This window comes from Cupressus sempervirens, chromosome 9, assembly GCF_028749045.1.
Source record: "Cupressus sempervirens isolate cs-2001-9-10 chromosome 9, ASM2874904v1, whole genome shotgun sequence".
Lineage (NCBI taxonomy): Eukaryota > Viridiplantae > Streptophyta > Pinopsida > Cupressales > Cupressaceae > Cupressus > Cupressus sempervirens.
This window is the reverse complement of record NC_143126.1, coordinates 785,541,691-785,562,755: the sequence shown is the minus strand read 5'-3', so window position 1 is coordinate 785,562,755 and position 21,065 is coordinate 785,541,691. Positions and strand designations below refer to the sequence as shown.

Genomic DNA, 21,065 nt, shown 5'->3' with positions numbered 1-21,065 from the left:
GCTGCAAAATTTGCCTTCAAAAAAAAACTGTTGATCCAAAGAACCTCCACGGAAGAAGGCACAAACCAAGCGTGTCTATATGGTAGATGATCCATCTCACCGAAATGCATAGGTAGCCAGCTACTGCAATCGCCTCGTACATAGGATCAACCACTGAATACATAGCTCACACTATCAAACCATCTAACCAAGGATGCATTAGAACAACAGCATAACCCCCCCTTAATGCAGAAGGGGTGAGATGATAGGCAACTGAAAAGGTGGGCCAAAATCTTCTGCAGACAGAACCAAGAATGACGAGAGAGGAAAGAGGTACAAACACCTATAAAAATACGGTCACACAGACGCTGCATGAGGCTAATGTTGTGGAAGGGACACTCACTTGACAAAGGGAGAGGCCCTAAAACAGCAAACAACTATCCCCCCCATGGTGCTTTATAAAAATAGTGAAAGTACAACTACCTCAAAACAATGCTCATGAACCCGAAATGCAAAAGTGGCATTTTATTTCAGTGCGTATACATAAAAGTTCTTACAAATGATGTCTACAATGATCAAAAAAAGAAAAAAGCTGATAAAAAAGATAGTACAGCCCAAAACAAAGGATCCCATGCCTTGAAAATGATCCTCAGACCTAAAACACCCACGATATCCACCATAGAGAAAAAACACCAAAAATATGATAGAAAGAGCATGCGCCAGAATCTAAGGAAAAAGACCACATTTCTGAAAAAATGACAAAACCAGCTTTCCAAAAATATAACGTTTTCAAAAACCGGACATGGGACGCAAAAGAAAAGCTTGCAGGAGTTAAAAACAGAACTTCGGACTTCAATTGCAAAAACGAGCAACTAAACTATATCAAAACCTAAAAATCTCTGCACCAATGTCTCCGTCTTGGAACCAGCTTTCCGGCGCTTCTTTCGGATCGGAAAAATACCTATGTATGCTCAAGTTATGGCCAAAAAATCGCAAGTAGGTCAAAAAGGACTTTAGAGAGGTACAAGACGCTGATGATGTAGTGTTGACGTCAGCAAACTACTGGTTTAAAATTGACGACCTCGAGGCCGTTGCAGCAAAAAAGGTGCCACATGGCAAAGTGGTGACTCAGCAGGGTGATTTGGCAAGGTCCACGTAGCAAAGTGCCACATGGCACCCGTGCCATGTATCACCACCAAACGCACTGACTGTGCTTGAAAAGTTGCCACACAAGCTGACTGTGTCCACACAGGCTGCTACAATGTTGGGTCGCGGACAAGTGGCAAAACCTAGGTCGAGCAGCGAAAACTGGCGCTGCAGAACTGGCAAAGCGGAGGGTTGTGGGGGCGCCACCGACTACGAAGGAGGGTGGGCGGCTAGCAGGCGGTGGTCGGGCTGCGGCTGCACGGCCGCTGCAGGCAACACGCAGGGTGGATGCCCAACGATTCAGCATTTTATATATTTTATTTTATTTTCTGCCAAATCATCCGTTTAATCCGTACGGAAAGCCTTGCAACTAAAAAATTTTGCCTCTTGGAGCCCCATCTCCAAAATCGAAAAGTTTTATACGAATCCTTACTGCAAACAACCTTCCAGATCCAATGGTAGTGTCTGTTTGGGCCCAAAGTGCTCTGAAAAAATGCTCTTCCCCCAGATTGAAGAAAAATGCATAAACAAACTACGATTTGTGTCTTTGAATCGCGGCTTCAAAAATCTTTCAACAAAGCAGCAGCAGGGAGGCTCTAATACCATGTAAGAGTTTATGAAATCCAACTCCACAGCTCGCCAAGATCACTTGCATGCAAATAACTTGTCAAAGGGAAACCAAGAAGGAAGAGGTGGAGCTTGGAAAAACCCTAAACGGACTTGAGAGAGAACATATTGCAAAAACAATGAAAATGTATTTACAATGAAAATGTGATATGAGATACAATGAGAGAGCTCGAATATAAACGCCTCAAGGAAGCTGGTAGAACAAGCTTAGAAGGTGGTAGAAGATAAGGTTGACAACTAAGCATCCACAAAAAGGTGAAATATGCTAGAAGGGAACAAACTCCCGTGTTGTCAACAACTCACCACTACAACCATTAAATACTAAATATTAAATAAATGCATTAACTTAAGTAAGTTTAAATAAATAGAATAAATAATTAATTATTTACTCTAACAGACATCATGATGAAAAAACATTCTCTAACGATGAGAATCAACCAAGGAATCAAACCATCAAAGAACTCAAAGTGCACATCATAAGCTCCTCAAAAGAAACCAAATAACCATGATCCTCAACCAAAGAAGATATACCACCATAACCAAATCAGGAATCCAAACCAATGAACACCAATGATGTACCTATATATCCAATCATCTCATGCCAAAATCCACGGCACCATGGTCACATCCATGAACCGAGCATCTAAATCTCAATGTGTCCAACCTGTCAGCATAAAATAGTCAACCAGAATTCTCCACTATGATTGTACCTGATAACAACATCTCATCCCTTCTACATGAAGAAAAATCAACAAATCATGTGACTAAGGGCATAGACAACCCAAATCCAAGCCACCAATCTGAATCTGTATCAATAATGAAAGATCAATGGACAAAGACAACTCATATCCAAGCCATAAATGCAACTTGTAAGTATAAAACGCTTATAAAACTGCACAACTTGTAGACCCAACAAGTCATCATACATATCCAAATAAAACACTGATAACCATATCATCATGAGATCAATCTAAAATATAAATTGAATATACAATGACATCAAATCTCAAATTTTCGAAACATACAATGTCATAAGCTCACAATGTTATCATAGTCAATATATATCATAAACCATTCAAATAAATAAATCATGTCAAATCTACACAAAATCTAAACCAATGTGTAGAGTTCTCCAATAGCTTTCTGCGGATTACTCAAAGTCCAAAATCCAACTCTGTATGCCCAAGTCATGCCCAAAACTATGCTCAAAATAAACCTCTAAATTTCAAGCTCTAAAAACCTGACATAATGTCAAAATTATAAAATCAAACCTACACCAAGTTGTAGTGCTTTGAATTAGCTTTCCAACAACTGTAAGAAGCCCGAAATTCAATATTTTGAGAGAAAGTTATGATCGTTTTACCAAAAAATTCTTTTTGCAATTTTCACTGCAATTTTATTTATTTTTTGATGAAAATTCCAACGAGATTAAATTTGACGGCCACCACGGGTTGAAACTAAATACCTTTGTATTTTTCTCTCAACATAGCCAAACCAAGGCACATTATATATCAAAATTTATGAAAATGTCAATCCAAATCCAAACATGAGGTTTGTTTTTGCCCAAGAGTTCACTTCTACAAACTCACCCTTAAAACCCTCATTTAAATGAAATATCCAAAAAATTCATTTTTCCAACAATTTGACATGCTCAAAAATCTACCAACATCTCATCATAACAGAAAATCCAAAACCCTCAAATCTGCAATAAGCAACCTATGAAACCCATATACCTTGTCATTTATTTTATCCTCTCGTGCATTCAATCTAGGATTACAACAACAAAACCATGGCACTGATACCACTTGTAAGAAAATTTGCAACAAAAAATATAATTGTTTCCACATAACCCATAATAGATATGAAATATATATGTAATTAAAATCCACATGCAAGAGAATAGACAACATACCCACAGAAATGTGAGACAAGATATACCCTAGGAAACCCTCATTGAGGGAAAAAAACTTGGCCTCCAAAAGCATCTATCGTCATGTATTATTCAACAAAAACTCCATTACAATACAACCATGGAAGCCTTCAAAGTCATAACCAAAACCAAGCAATCCATGTGAATAAGCATGAATTCACACATCCCATGTCATTCTTTCAACGTTCGCAAATGCTCCATTCGCTAACCTATCAAGCCTTGTCTTGCTCGATTTTTGCCTTTTCACCTTCTCATACAACTACCCTCGTGGCTACTTATATAGTAGAAAGTCTCACAAAACCACCAAGTGGTATTACATAAACCATGTGCTACTTAACCCATTGACCCGACATTTAAAATTGGACATTTAAATATTAAATACCTACATCAAATATTATCACAATGTCACAATACAACTCATCAAGTATATCCCATGGGGATCTATCCAAGTTGCACATCCATCTAGGTGCTCCTAGGTACAACATTACATAATAAGATATAATAATACAATATAACAATATTATGCAATGTGTGCAATACACATAATCTCAACAGAAATCAACACGAAAAGATAACTTGTGGCACACCGAGGATGGATGTGAAGAAGCAGAGAAAATAGTTGTCTATTGCTGGAAAGGACTGGCAGAAGTGGAACAAGGAAAAGAGTGTACCAATTGAAGACCTGGACGACATGTATGTGAAGAACCAATTTAGGATTTATGTGCTGAATCCCAAAAAATGTTCTTCCAGCTACCGAGAACATCTTTTCGCACCAAGGGTGTTTGATGCAAGAGCATCCTAGGGTAGTTAGAAATCTTGCTTGTTGGGGGGATTTTGGTTTTGGAGTTGAGGACTCTGTCACCAAAGGAGTGGTGCTCAGTCGTTACTGGGTGTAGTGTTAACCAAAGAGCTCGATTGTTGAAGGCTTGCTCGGCATATATACTATTTCTCGACATATATTATGTTGCTCGGCACTCACTGCAGTACTTGGCATGTATTAGTTGTTCGGCACCTGTAGAACTCAACAATTCTTGCGGGAGCTCAGTGATGCTTGTGGTTTTCGTTGATGCTCGACAATGTGTCTTGCAGGATGGAGTTTTTGTGGATTTTCTTAGTTGACTTGGTGCATTTATTGCACATAGCATGTGATCATGACATGAAGCGACCGTGGGAGTTTTTGTGGACCTATTTGGGTCTTGGTTATTTGTCCTAGGTGTATTTAATGTGTTGTAAGCCTTCTAAGGAATTTAGTATTTAATATCTAATGTAGGTCGACTTCTGGCTTAATTATGTATTTAATATATGGGTTTATTTAATTTGTAACTTGCGAGGCCTACTTGTGGCTTAGTTGGGTATATGTAGAGGGTCTTGTGGAGTCTCGAATCATTATCATCCAGCATGGAGATGGAGTAGCTAAGAGGACCAATAAAGATAACCTGTGGCACACCGAGGATGGATGTGAAGAAGTAGAGAAAACAGTTGTCTATTGTTGGAAAGGATTGGTAGAAGTGGAACAAGGGAAAGTGTGTACTAGTTGAAGACCTGGACATGTATGTGAAGAACCAATTTGGGATTTATGTGTTCAATCCCAAAAAATATTCTTCCAACTACTGAGAACATCTTTTCGCACCTAGGGTGTCTAATGCAGGAGCCTCCTAGGGTAGTTATAAATCCTGCTTGTTGGAGGGATTTTGGTTTTGGAGTTGAGGACTCTGTCACCAAAGGAGTGGTACTTGGTCATTATTGGGTGTAGTGTTGGCCGAGGAGCTCGGTTGCTAAAGGCTTGCTCGACTATATACTATTTCTCGACATGTACTATGTTGCTCGGCACTCACTGCAGTGTTCGACGTGTGTTAGTTGTTTGGCACCTGTGGAACTCGACAATTCTTGTGGGAGCTCGGAGATGCTTGTGGTTTTGGCTAACACTCGACATTGTGTCTTGCGAAATGGAGTTCTTGTAAATTTTCTTAGTTGACTTGGTGCATTTAATGCACATAGCATGTGATCATGACATGAAGCGATCGTGGGAGTTTGTGTGGACCTATTTGGGTCTTAGTTATTTGTCCTAGGTGTATTTAATGTGTTGTAAGCCTTCTAAGGAATTTAGTATTTAATATATGTTGTAGGCCGGCCTGTGGCTTAATTATGTATTTAATATAAGGGTTTATTTAATCTGTAACTTGTGAGGCTGACTTGTGGCTTAGTTGGGTATATGTAGAGGGTCTTGTGGAGTCTGGATTTATGTGTTGAATCCCAAAAAAAAATTCTTCCAGCTACTAAGAACATATTTTCCCACCTAGGGTGTCTAATGCAAGAGCATCCTAGGGTAGTTAGATATCCTACTTGTTGGAGGGATTTTGGTTTTGGAGTTGAGGACTTTGTCACCAAAGGAGTGGTGCTCGGTCATTACTGGGTGTCGTGTTGGCCGAGGAGCTCAGTTGCTGAAGGCTTGCTCGGCATATATACTATTTCTCGACGTATACTATGTTGCTCGGCACTCACTACAGTGCTCAACATGTGTTAGTTGCTTGGCACCTATGGAACTCGACAATTCTTGTGGGAGCTCGGCGATGCTTGTGGTTTTGGCTGACGCTCGACAATGTGTCTTGTGGGATGGAGTTCTTGTGGATTTTCTTAGTTGACTTGGTGCATTTAATGCACATAGCATGTGATCATGACATGAAGCGATCGTGGGAGTTTATGTGGACCTATTCGGGTCTTAGTTATTTGTCTAGGTGTATTTAATGTGTTGTAAACCTTCTAAGGAATTTAGTATTTAATATCTGTTGTAGGTCGGCTTGTGGCTTAATTATGTATTTAATATAAGGGTTTATTTAATTTGTAACTTGCGAGGCCGACTTGTGGCTTAGTTAGGTGTATGTAGAGGGTCTTGTGGAGTCGCGAATCATTATCATCTAGCATGGACAAGATGGAGTAGCTAAGAGGACCAAAGTTTGAGTAAAGCTAGTAGCTAAGTGTGGTTTGGAGAACAAGAAGGTTGCTTGGTGGCTTGCGAGCACAAGTTTGGATTCTTCTTGGGGTTTTCTATCAGATTGTGGATCTGGACTAGCTAGTGGTTGGATCTTGCAAGGTCTTGCAGAATTACCATTGTAATTGCTTTGTATTTAGATGCAACCCGAAAGGCCTTACAACCGGGCATGCTGGATGAAAATCTTATAATTCTATTATGAGAATTCGCATTGTTGTGGATCTTAATCTATGTGTTATTGTTTATACTCTATTGTGTGGTTAATTGTTGGGGCTAGGACATCTCCTTTGGGGATTCTCCTACCTTGTACTACATCATTAACTCATCCTAGATGTTAGGTCTCAGCCCATTGATGTATCTAGACACCTTCTCCTTAGACGACTCTCAATGTCCATATCTAATGGTCATATTGTAGAACTCCTCAATGTCCTCTTTTATGCTTAAATCCTTTTGCTTCAAGTTTTGTAGCTTCTTGAACAACTCCAATTCATAATCCTCCTAAATGAACTTGGCTAGAAACCATAACCCTCCATCTAGTGATCTTAACTTCACCATTATCCTCCCTATTCTTTTGTAATTCTTTCCACCATAAAGAAACATGAACCTTCAACTTAGTTGATGCTAACCTAACCCTTTGTGGATCTTTAACATTTTCAAGCTCAAAGTAATCCTCTAGTTCATTCATCCAATCTTATCAAATCCATAGGATGTAAAGAACAAGAATAGTTAGAAACATCCATTCTATGACTATTATCTATTTGTGTTACAACTCTCAACCATCTTTCTTCTTTTGCAAGAATCTCAACTTCTACAATCTCAAGATCTTCAACACCTTCTTCCTATTCATCTTCGATATCAGGACTACTCGCAAATCCAATCAAAGCTTTACAATCTCATCTCTCATCGCATTCCTAAATTTCTCCATCATCTTCTCCAGCCTTCTAGGGTTCATCCTCCTAGGCAGCACCCTTCTAACCCTCCGGTGCAAATGCCTCAACTTCAATCATCTGATTCCCAAGTTCAATTTACCTCCCTTTCAACGATCTAATGAACAACAAGCAATCTGCCTCTAACCCCATGATGTTTTCACCTCTGCAATACTCAAACAATCTTCTAGTTCTACAACAAACCAACAATCCTTTTATGGTCCTCTTGTGAAAGCCCTCTACAATTGTGAGGTAGATCCAGACTCTACCTCCTCATAACCAATAGATCTACGGCTTCACAAGGTTAGAAACTCTGATGAACATAGGATCATGAAACTTTCTTTCATACCATTTGATGTAATCACAGTTAAGAGTTTCCCCAAAGGAGATAGTCCAACCTTGCAACTAGAGCCAACACAAGAATTAACAATCTTAGACGGATAAAAATACATTGAACAAGCTAAACCTATATTCCCATTGAAATACAACCAAGGATTTAAATCAAATTGATCTGAAAACATGCAATCTTAAAATCAAGCATACATGTGTCCCTTCTTTTTGGGGACATTAAAAATATTAAGGGACGTATTTACAATATTAAGTTTGACTATGTGAGCTAGAAATTTATTATTAAAGGTCAAATTAATATTCCAAGTGGTCACAAGAGGACGAGGAGAGATAAGACAAAAAACCCAAAAAGGAAGTCGAAGGGTCACAATTGCGAGAATAAAAGGAGAAGAGATCCGTTCCTTTTGGTATGCTTGATTTATTATCTAATTTCCAGTTCTCTCTCGTGAGAGTCATTCAGAAAGCTTTAACTTTCAGCTAGTGTGAGGACGTAGCCCCTCGTGCAGGCAGACAGTGGACACAAACCCATTGACTATGGAGATATCATTTCAAGTGTCTCGTTTGTGCTTAAAGGTTCTTCTCTTGTTTTAAAATCTAACTGTAAAATCTGTATATAAGATTGGATTGCGGTTAGCTGGTTATTGTATTGTTGTTGCTTAATACAATAACGTTTTAGAAATTATCTAGAAGTTGCTGGTTGTTATATTGATGTTGTATAAGGCAATAACGTTGTTTAAGGAATTATAAGAGTTTGCTGGTTTTATCTTACCGGTTTGTAATTCATGGTTGTATGTTCAACATTTTGAATGTTATTGTGAAATAACAGGTTATATACTTGTGGAGAACTTTCTGGTTTTATTATAGCATTGTATTCGTTTTGCCTAAATCTGAGTTTGAATGTTATATCCAAGAAGAAGTTAGTCAAATACCTATTGGGGTTTCTACTGGACTCCATTGTTCCGAAATACATCTACAATATTTTAGTTCTGAACATATTTTTAAAGGAGAAGTTTAGTAAATATCTAGTTAGGGATATTACAATGATATCACAATTGTGCATCCTGCCAGCCTATGAAACTTATTTTCAGGGAATACCACCCTATTGGGTCTTATTGGAGGTTTCAATTGCAGTTCGAATTTTAACTTGTTTTGGAAAAAGGTTATATTATTAGCATTTCTTGAAATATTACAATTCTGAAGGTATTTGGAGAGTGATATTTGTTAAGCTACAAATCATATTACCATGAAATGCTATGTCATTCAAATATCTAAGAAGAAAAGGTGAGTCTAGACGCAAAACTAGCACTCATGTGACACTTTCAAAATTGAGGAATGGAATGATTCATCAATATCCAGAGGTTGTAGCTCTAGTACAGAACTGGTGATTAAAGTTATTGAGATTCGACACCACACAGGTCAATATTTGCATTTTTGGGAAGAAGAATAGCGGCGGCAATACCTCGTCCCAATCGGACAGGACAGGGGTACTAATAGTTAGTGCAAAATTAATGTCATTAGTGGCAGACATATCTCCATATAGACCAGCATTGATTCACGGGTTACACCAGAGTTGAAGATGTGTTTCCCATCATTTCCCAAGCCACAGGCAGTAGTGTGACTGCAGTTGCAGGGAGTTTAGAAAGAAAGAAAGGGATTATAGAGCAGTGGAGTCTAGAGAAGAATATACAAAGTTGTCGGCAGCTAGCTAGAGTGTTTGGGTGAAGACGAGATACATCCTCATTTCAGAACGGAACCACCTTACCAACACGTCAAACAAGTCACGGGCACAATATGCATTTGCAGACAACATGACTGGTTGAGTCTTGGTAGTGGCATCGGGTCTTATTTCCACTTCGGTCCTGACCACCCTCAACGTATGTAGAAACCACGGGACGCAGGAAGAGCTTCAACACAAACTGTCGTTTAACTCTTGGCCTAAGCAAATAAACTGTTAGAGGACCCGTCACTTGAGAAGTCATCACATTTTCACCAAATCGATAGCAACCATTACATCTTCAAATTCTCCATACAATAGGAGAAGTGTTGTCGGCAAGCTGGAAGACATTATTTAGTATTTGTCTTAGCCAAATGCTATTGTCATGGGATATTTCATACGTTGTGAATCAATGAACAAACAAGCTCTAGTTATTCTAGGAGTGGTTTGACAAAGCAAAGAAGAATTGGTTCAAAATCGTCTGTGCAAGAGCTAAGGAAATATATTAAGTTTAATGAAAGATTACAAGAGAATCTTATTGGTCAGGAGTGGCAGATTATTGTTTAATTGGGCCTTGTAATCTAAGATACACATTACCGAAAGTTTAAAAACAACTCTAGTGAGCTCTTGGAAAAACGGGCATAAATTGGAGAGTTCTAAAGCTTATGAAAGTGAATGAGCATTAATAAAAGTCTTGGAGACTGATTAGAGTCTATCACAAATTCTGAAGGGATTCGATTATCAGGTTTGAACATTAGTCGAAAAAAAGCGTTATTGCTCCTAGCTTGCATCCATGGTGGGTGTTCAAGAACCGATGAGAATAGAGTTTGGGAAGCATGCTACTCTGCCATAAGTAAGAATGGATCCTTTGAAATAAAATTAATTGGATTCTAACATCTTCATCTTTGTACTACTCTGTCAATAATTTGTACAAATTATGGTGAATTTTCTTCTGTCGTCCAGGATTGACAAAGAAGCGTCTATAGATGTTGTAAATGGAAATAATGTGTTGGGAAATTTGGCATAACCAAAATACCAAGCCGTTTTAGTATTTACCGTAGTTGTGAGTTAACGGGAGCCTTTGGAGGGTAACTGAATAAGAAGATTATTTTAATTTTGGCATCGATGAGGAAAGAAACGGTGAAATGAAAAAAAATGATGGCACAGTATGTTGCAACATTTTGATTGCCACTAAGTATATTTTACCAAACTACAACTGGCATGAGATGGTGATAACCGATGTTTTGAATTTCTAATATCGGTGTTACAACAGAGTAGAGTATTTTTATCAGTCATTATAAACAATATCTACTGAATGCATATGCTAGAAACATAATATGTGTCCTTATTGCTAGAATCGTTATTGTTTTCTGGAAGACGTCATATAGGCATAGTTATGAATTAAATAGTCTACCAGTTACAAGTGTGATGGTTGGAAGAAAAAATTTGATACCTCTGGAATTGAGCATTAGATTGTAAATGTATGTTGGCAGGAAACAATAAAATCTGCAAATATCATTTTTAATATTGTTGATGTGCAATAAACATTATCAATAGTGGGTTTGACTCATTTTACTGGTATTAATGATTATTTAATAATTATATCATGGAGGGATGGTGATTATTTTTTACAGAAGAAAGACATCAAAGTAACCAATGCCTCTGCAAAGAAGGCAAGAATAATCTGTCCAGTCTGGTGACCATTCTATGCAGAATAAGGCAAGGATTGTGACCTGTCTATACTTGACGGAATTCCAGTTGTTTTAGCGGCAGAAGCCTTGAAGAAGGGTGGGGTAGCTACAGGAAGGGCATGCATAACAGAAAGAAGTGGGTGTTACGAGTCTGGCAAGTCATGTAACTAGCAAGAAGTCTAAAGTTATTTACATTTGAGGATTGAAGACATCGGATGAACTATTCAGAAATCAACTGAACTATATAACTGGTCCAAAAGGTAAAACATGGGCAAGAGAGTTTTCTTTGAGATAATTTGACTAGAACCATTACATCCATATAGGGAAAAAAAAAAACCATAGAAAGAAAATCCATGGGATTTTAAAGACCTTCAAGTGAACCTTTTATCAGAAATCGGTTATTGTGAAAATATGGAACTATGGAGCAAAACTAGAAAAGAGAGCAACTTCCTTGAACTTGGAGAATATTTGGGAAAAGAATGAAGATGCTTCATCAGTCATTTAGCAAAACGAAAACCAAAAATGGTATTTCAAAACAGAGGTACTTGATATGTATGATGAGTACAAAAAACTTCCTCTGAAGATTCAAAAAGAATTAGCCTTTAGTGATTTCATAGAGTTCCATCCAAAACTTCAAAACAAGACCGATTTGGCAAAAATGAAGTACCTTGAATTAGCTCATGATCTCCTTGCAAAAGACCAATGCAAAACTATGTATGATGAATTTCTAGCAGACCAAAATCATATAATTGGAGACCTTGAAAAAGAAGAGCAGTCAACCCCCATTGATTTACAACTTCCTAATGAACACGCAGAAGAGGTGACACAAGGTGCAAGTTTCTATGTTGGTAATTGGGAGATTAGCTTTGACAAGCAGGTTGATGAGATCGGTTGCACTCAAGGTAATAGTAGGTTGGGGTTTTTGTATGAGGAACCATATATTTCCTACATCCATGACAAGAATTCGGAGGAACAATCTAAGATGACACTGCAAAACAATGAATCGTTTCAACAAAACAATAATGAAGTGCATGCCTTTAAGAATCAGTTGAAGGTTAGTAATGATATGGTTGTGGCATCATTGGTACGTTATGACAACACTCACAAGTAGGTGGAAGAGCTCGATAGAAAGGTTCAAAAAGGAGTGGAAGAAAATTAGCTTGTTGCTGATTTGCAGGTGATCATAACAGCTCTTGAGACTATGAAATCAAATTATTTGTATTTGCTTTCTGACAGTGATAACATTCTTAAGGTTAAAGAAAGGAATGGGATTATGGAGCTCGAAAGGGAGCTTAAGGGTACTCATGAGGCATTAGATGATGCTCGATTTTTTCTTCAAGAGGCAGAAAATCAGATTAGGATCATGAATCACTCTCAAGAGTAGAAGGATAAAGAGAGGCAGGAGCTTTTCCTAGAGGTAATTGATGAACTTGAGAGCATTCAGCAGATGTATGACTTAGATAGTTGCCCCAATCGGTTAAGTAGCAAAACTTCAGAACACTTTCAACTTGTTGACAACCCTTTCTTTGAAGTTGTTGCTGATTGGACGTCTGACAATCCTCTTTTTGTGTTAAATGAGGGATCACCTCTTGCTTGCCATGAAGAGGAAGAGTTTGATTTCAGACTTTGGGATCCTGCCTCAAATCCTAGTAGTGAATCCGGATCTTAGCATGACAATGATGAATCAACTTTTGTTGCTTATCATTTCATCAACCCCAACATATTTTCCGATTTCACCCCATTCAGGAGTTGGGTGAATTTGCTTCATCAACCTCTGAACAGTTCTCAGTGGACTATTTATGTGAAGTTTGTGGTTAGATTCTCAACATCCTTTATACTCATAGCACCTATGTGCTTGGGAATTCTCCAAGTTTATGCTGACAATATGAATTTTGATGTCCATGGGATGGTGGTTTCAACTTTTGAGCAGCTCATTTCTTACATCATCCATTTAGGTCAGGTCTTCACATTCTACTGGATTATACATGGACCCTGGATATATTTCTATCTCATCATAGCAGCGAGGCAGCGTAACAGAGTTTGGGATCCAGGTGTTGGCAGTTTGCATCTATGGTTGGATGAGGATTTTATTGTGGTCCTATTCAGTTTGAGGTTGAATATGGTGATAATCAGTGTTGATTAGTGTACAGGCATAGCGTTTCTTCGTAGAGTAATATGGGATCCAAGGATTCAGTTGACAAGTGGTTTGCAGAGTGGTACTGTGCTTCATAGTTTGGCCACGTTTGTTGTCAATTTAGGCTACTGGGTTAACTATAGATTTATATGGGATCCTAGTACATATTGCTTGAAGGCAAGCAATCACAGGAGGGGAGATTTGTAATGTCCCTTCTTTTTGGGGACATTAGAAATTATTGAAGGGACGTATTTACAATATTAAGTTTGACTATGTGAGCTAGAAATTTGTTATTAAAGGTCAAATTAATTTTCCAAGTGGTCACAAGAGGACGAGGAGAGATAAGACAAAAAACCCAGAAAGGAAATCGAAGGGTCACCATTGCGAGAATAAAAGGAGAAGCGATCCCTTCCTTTTGGTATGCTTGATTTATTATTCTGATTTTCAGTTCTCTCTTGTGAGAGTCATTCAAAAAGCTTCAGCTTTCAGCCAGTGTGAGGACGTAGCCCCTCGTGTAGGCAGGCAGTGGACGCAAACCCATTGTCCGTGGAGATATCATTTCAAGTGTCTCATTTGTGCTTACAACTTCTTCTCTTGTTTTCCAATCTGACTATAAAATCTGTGTATAAGATTGGATTGTGGTTCGCTGGCTATTGTATTGTTGTTATTTAATACAATAACGTTTTAGAAATTATCTAGAAGTTGTTGGCTGTTATATTGCTGCTATATAAGGCAATAACGTTGTTTAAGGAATTATAAGAGTTTTTTGGTTTTATTATAGCAATGTATTCCTTTTGCCTAAATCTGAGTTTGAATGTTATATCCAAGAAGAAGTTAGTCAAATATCTATTGGGGTTTCTGCTAGACTCCATTGTTCCGAAATAAATCTAGAATATTTTAGTTTTGATCATATTGTTAAAGGAGAAATTTAGTAAATATCTAGTTAGGGATATTACAATACGAACCTAATTGATTACAAAAAATAGCTTTCTAACCTTCCAACTATCATCTACTAGCTGCCCCCTCTAATACTACTCATTTCCCCTATCAAGAAACTACTAGCCTACCTATATACAAGATCGTTAGCCACGAGTTGGCTTATCCAATCACAAATTCCAATAATGGAGAAAACATATTACAATTTATAGGTCAGGACCCAAACCTATAAGGACTCCTCCAAATAAGGTTGATATATCGTGTAATTGTACATGGAGGTCCACCATGAATGTACTAGCATTGAACAATGCATCACCGACCATTGCAGATCGTGAAATGCTATCGCAAGATCAATAAGTCCAATTTGGCCGTTAGAACAGTAAGGGCAATACAGGTCAAACCAATCTTAAAACATCTTCATCTAGAAAGCATGGACCGAGCTGGGATAGTAGAGATATGATCTATACAATGTTTATAATGAATCCCCAACTACACAAGTAAAAGGAATAAGAATTGACAATCTAGCTACAAATCTATAGAGAACAGGAAAATAGGAAACTAAGAACAGAAAATATTTTTGGTTGATGTGAGATTGCTAGCTGCCCAAGGATGTTAGCCTAGATTGTTAAATATTGATCGTAATTTTCATTATACTAACATTTGACATAAATCACTCAATTATGAATTTATTAGTATTTTCATTCTTGCAAACTATGAAGTAATTAAATAGAATTATTTCGACTATAGTGTAAGTAAATCATACCCCTTTACAATTTTGCACTCTATTTGGGACCCTTTTTAGCGTGTTTTCTCCTCGATCATTTTAATCCTATTTGGGCCATGTTGTACTCTATAATTTAATCGTTAAACCCACAACTTAATTGTTCTAATACGCTAACTTTGAGACTAGGTCTTGTGAATCCCAAAACTCTGCCACCCCTTTTGCCAAACAAATTATCAGTAGAAAAAGGTGCATAACACCCTAGTCCCTCTAAAAGGGACACAAATTCAAACGTGCAGAAATGTTTGTATATGTCACTCATGAACCAATCCTGATTTTATCATTGACTATGGGTCGTTGGCCTACATTCAAAAATGCCTTGTAAACCCTATATAAAGCAAATTTATATCATTTAGAAGGCCTAATGGGATTTTAAGAGCATTCAAATTATCAAGCAAGCATTAAACATCTGAGTATTCAGCATATTGAGCAGCAAGCTACAAAAATCGACTTTCAAACACAATATCATGTTAATTGTGTTTTGTTATCATGTTATTGCATCAACACTTAGACACTTGTCTAAAGAGCATTGCATTTATCATTCCTAAGGTATAATCATTTCAATTATGATTTAGCCTTTGTCCTCTTGAGAATAAGGCCTCTTCTCATCAACCAAAGTTGTTGTGCAGGCAACACCAACAACGATTTTGAAATGGGCAAGACCCTATACAACACAACTATTTATCCCCACCTGTGTGTGTGTAGGATCAAATATAATGACAAAGGAGGTTAGAAGGGCTGAGAACAGACCGAGACAAACAGTTCTAGACTTTGAACATGTGAAACCCTTGGACTAGGGTACCCTCCAAGCGTGGCGAATGTTCATTGGCTTGACCTTTTGGAACCAGATCTACAAGACTTCCCAACTGCATTTTTGCCCCTTTCTGTTAGTTTGGAACTTTGAACACCCTAAAAACTAGGGTACCCTCCAATCATGTCTAGCACTTTCAGCTCTAGATTTCAGCTACAAGTTCCTTTTGTATCTTATTTTTAGAGCTGAGCTACTATGTTGTTTTTTCCTCTTGTATTTCATTGTTTCTGCTAAAAGACATCACTTTATTATCATTTAACTTAGTTCATTCACAGACACTTCACAATCTCAATTTTATCACAACAAAGGAGCATAATTCCAAGTGTTCAGCTCTGGACTGTTGCTGAACTTAAATCATGTTCCAATGATATGCAATGAAGACTTAAGTTCTTAGTTTATGTTCCTACACTAGGATCTCATTTGCACACCTGTGTGTATATCCAAACCCATATCCATATCCAAGGAAAAACAAAACTGTCATACTGCCATGCCTACACGGACGCTCATACCAGGTCCAGCAGCTTAAATGTAACTGATCAACCACTGTATCAGGGGTAATCATAAGTTTCTTCCTGTATTGCCGAGTTTGATGAGAATGCAGGGCAGGTTGCATTTACTAGTTTTAGCAGTTTGTAAAGTGTTCAGCCTTTATTGGATGGATAAAGATAAAAAGTTAAAACTATTAATGCCCAAGTGATCACAAACAGATCAAAGGGACTGAAAAGTACAAGCAAGGGGGCAGTGCCCAGCAGGACACCAAATGGTGACCAAAGAAAAGAAAAGAGTGTTCCAAGTCCGATTGGAAAAAGCCAACCTCTGTGCCTAACCTCTGCAGGGTCTCACAGATCTGGAATGACTGCAACTGTTATTTACTTGCTATCTCTAGTTTACAAGTCAAACTAGGCATCTTTTGCTTTGCAATGACTTTGGGGCTGTAAACGTAACACATAATGTTACACAGTTTAGGGAATGTTCCTTCTTCCCGTATATAATGAAGATATTGAGGTCGCTTGATTATTATTTTCTGCAGTAAATCTTTTTATACGCTTCTTTCATCTTTCTTTGTCTGTCTGGTCTGAGTTAAAACAATCATTATATTTCCTTGACATAAGTTTTATGTGATCCATCCTCTCTATCCTTCATTGTTTTGATATTATTTGTAGTGTCAAGTAAATATTCCCAGACCAGAGTATTGTCTTGAATATAAAGACTTGCAGGTTCGGGAAAGTATCTGCACAATTTGGTAGCAGAGCATCCTAGATTAATCAAGGGTTACAGTTGCTAGAATGAGAGAAAAATAAATCCTTTGAAGAGTTGGTAGAAATATGAATGGATGGAAGGCCCTTAATTGTAAGTTACAAAGAGTTTGGCACAAAGGAGATGGTAAATATATTATTTTAGTGTTTAATTCTGTAAGTTTTTTTCCTGAAGGTTTTGGATCGAGTTTCATGGTCCATCATCAGGAGAAGAGAGCACGGCAAAAGAAACAAATTGAATAGTGAGTAGGATGAATTGGATGAAGATGAAGATGAAAAGGATGACTAGATGGAGATGATGAGTGGTGTTATGCCAAAAAGGGGAGAAATGTTGATAGTTGTAATGAGAAAGCAGAAGAGTATTAGACTGCAATGAGGAGAAACGCAGCCTATCACTAGAGATGGCCCAAGATATAGCCATGGAAGCCGTCCACATTATATATGAACTTGCAGAGAAAATCATCTTAGAGATCGAAATATTAAAATAGAGAAAAGGATTTACTTCTCGATTCACCAGCGTGGAGTATTTACTTCTGCATTTGCAAATCAACTGTGTGATTAGGTGGCTGTTATTTTCTCACTCCTCTTCCAACATGACGATGACCATGTTGCTCCCCCTGTTCTGCCTGTCCGAGTTCCAAACTTACATAGGGTTCTTCCTTTGGGAGGTGGTTTTGGTGGAGATATGGCGGTTGTTCCTGCTCATCAGGTGGTTCCTCTCAATATGGTGGCTCCTGTTAAGGATAATGTTTTTGCAGGTCAGAATGATGGTGCCTGCGATGGCGATAATGTTCATGACCCTCTGCTCTTCTTGCATGGTTTGACCAAGCTTGACCACCCGGTGGATGATTACCTAAATATGCTGGAGGACTGAGTGTGAGGTATTTTCGGTTTGCCTCTGCTTGTTTTGGCCTAGTTTACTGGATACTTGGTCTGTTGTTTGTGTAGTCTCACATTCATGATTTTGGGACTGTCATCCTGCTTTTGTCAACCCTTGTGACAGTTTTTATGGGCATTTAGATATGGGTTTCTTTTGTGATGTGCATTCTGCAAATGTGTTGTCTACTGGAATCATTAGTAGGGTTAGTTTGTTACAGATCAGGCCTCTTCGTATGCTTGGTTTTGAGTTTAATAGTTCCAAGGCCAATTTTGCATTTAAGGATGTTGGTTTGTCTAGTTTGGTTTGCAGTTTAGAAGTCCTATATGGTCAGCTATATATGGCACCATTTTGCAATGTAATGATCCTTCTTATTATATGAATATATAGGCCATATAAATATATAGGCCTATGGCCTTTCGTTTAAAAAAAATAGAGAAATGGAATAATTGAATCATCTCCAGAAAGATAAAAGAAAGTCAACAAATAAAACTTTTTCCCATAGCATGAGACAGCTAGAGAGAAAACCTAGCAGAAAATAATATCCACCATTGGTAATCTTAATTCTATATCAGAAGTAGTTGTTTGTCTGTAAATAGTAAATTTAAAGGATGCATCTGAGATGAAGTCTGAGAGAAAGAAGCTAGAACTCAAATGTTTAGATTTAACAGAACTCAAATGCTTAGATTTAACAGAATGTGTTTTAAATGTAAGTATGGAAACTGGTAGGAGAAGAATGGCATATCTTGGAAAGCAGCAGGACGGTGCTGCACTATGTTTAACTTATCAAGGCACAGATATAAATAGAAAACGCTATATCATCTTTTGCCCTTGGAATGTTATACAATGGTTTCTGCATTTGGGGGTGGATACCTAATGCGAACTCTTGGAGCTTTAGCAAACATCCTTGGCTGTTTATATACACTACAATAATTTTTTGAAAGAAACCAAAATAGTGTTTATTTCACTTGCATTAAATTTTTCATCATAGAATGATTAGTTGAGATCTCTATCCGAATACTATGGTCTTCTAGGACTGAAACGATTTGGGCTTTAGATTTCTATCCTACCACTGTGGCCTTCTCGAACTGAAATAGTAATGGGCTGTCATTATTTTAATAACTGAGATGCAGGTAAGTAATTGCAAGGCTCGACTTGTTTAAAACTTTAAAGGTGATGTATTAATTTCTCTTCTGATATAGTAAACAATACAATATTCTTAGAGAATTTTTCAAATTGAGAACTCAAGGTCCTTTAAAATATTTGATTCCTCTAAAGTCTAAACCCTTTGAGGCGTAAGGCCATGCTACGCTACATTAGTTCTTCAGTCTACAACAGGCTTTAATCTACAGGTTAGAACTTAGAAAGTTAGAAACTATTGAAGTAATAATCTCTTTTGAGAAATTTGAAATTTTATATAAATTTCATCTAAATCATGATATAGGTCTCATGAACACCAAGAATATGTTCTATATTTTTGCCGAAGTCCTAACATTGAGTTCTACACTTTTTTAAACTAAAGTGAAAAGATTTGCCTGCTATTCTGATCATTAGAAAATTCTAATCAGATCTTCCATTGCTTCTTGTTCCTCTAGAGAGGGAAATGTAAGATCTGAATTTAGACATAAGACCAAACTGTAATATTTGTCTTCTTTTTGTATTTTGCCACAAAACTACGGAAGCTTGGATCGTTGAACAAGTGCCCAACTAGAATCTGTAAGTACATGATTTTCCTGAACCTATAATTACGGTATTATCAAACAAAAGAATAACTTGTGAAGGCCCAATTCCTCAAGATTTATGATGTTGCATATTAGCACAAAGTTAGCATGACAGTATGGTCAAAACCATCATAACATACCAACACTTTTCTTTAACCTCTCAGATGCTCCTGAGTTCATTCCCAAGTTTAATTCTATAGTGAGCTCATCACTACCGAAAGTTAAGCATACCTGCAAAAGTAGCTATTAAAGCACTGGAATTGGAGTCCATCATTGTAAGCACAAGTTGAGTTTCATTAAGCATAGTTTTATCATTATTCACATCTTCCACGGCTAATTCAATGGCCTTTTTAGCCACTCTTCCAACAGTAGTGTCATACGACAAAATAGCACCCACGTTCACAGTTGCAGGTCTAACTCCATTTTGTGCTAAGCAATGGCAGGGGAATATCAAAAGGGGTTCACCACCCAACAGCAGAGATGACAGCAAATTGAAAATTATAGGGAAGGAACGTTTAAATTTATCCATTCCTGCCAAACCAAAAATTATCTTGCAGAATTAGAAACCAAAATCTGAGATTTTTTTATGTTATCTGTGGGCTTCCAAAACTGAATATAAAATTCAGTTCGTGCTTGGGTATGGATCTCGACAAATTATTGAAGTGCATGGCTGGTTTAGGATTATATAGACGGTAGTGAATATATAATATTTTACTTTTTCCTGGTTTTCTATGGAAAGAAAGACAATTCATATTAAACAATATAAATGTCATTTTGAAAAGGTCGTCCGGAAAGACCTTAATTAATAATTAATAAATTGTACCCTAAAGCAGTGATTTGGACTTTTCTGCAGAGTTTCCTTTTACTTCTGGTCGGGCCCCGGCCGAACCCCATGTGAATTGATGGTAACTGGTACCGTACACTAGGTGGTTTTTTTGGTATCCTTTTCAGGTTAAGGTGAAGTTTCCTAAGAATTAATATAAAGAACGAATAAAAGGAGGAGATATTTTTATAAGAATTAATATAAAGAACGAATAAAAGAAAGAGATCTTTTAATGTGATTTTTATTAGTCCTTGCTGGTACTAATGTTTTTGTCCCCTCCTAATTTGTGCAACCCAAAATACTAAGTTCTCAAGTTCAACAAATTTTATATTTTTAAATTAATTTATATTGATTTATTACTTTTTTCTAATTGGTT

The 21,065-nt window shown here is 37.4% G+C and overlaps 1 protein-coding gene across 1 annotated transcript in view; it reads right to left on the bottom strand.

Moving 5' to 3' along the window:
- Window positions 1–20,636, bottom strand: part of LOC149541069 (glutamate receptor 3.4-like) — a 64,840-nt gene extending 44,204 nt beyond the window's left edge. Inside the window, exon 1 of the mRNA XM_089802061.1 lies at window positions 20,098–20,636. Coding sequence (XP_089658187.1) covers window positions 20,098–20,395 — 298 coding nt within the window. The 5' untranslated portion in view covers window positions 20,396–20,636. The remainder of the gene's footprint in view (window positions 1–20,097) is intronic.
- Window positions 20,637–21,065: the final 429 nt, after the last annotated feature.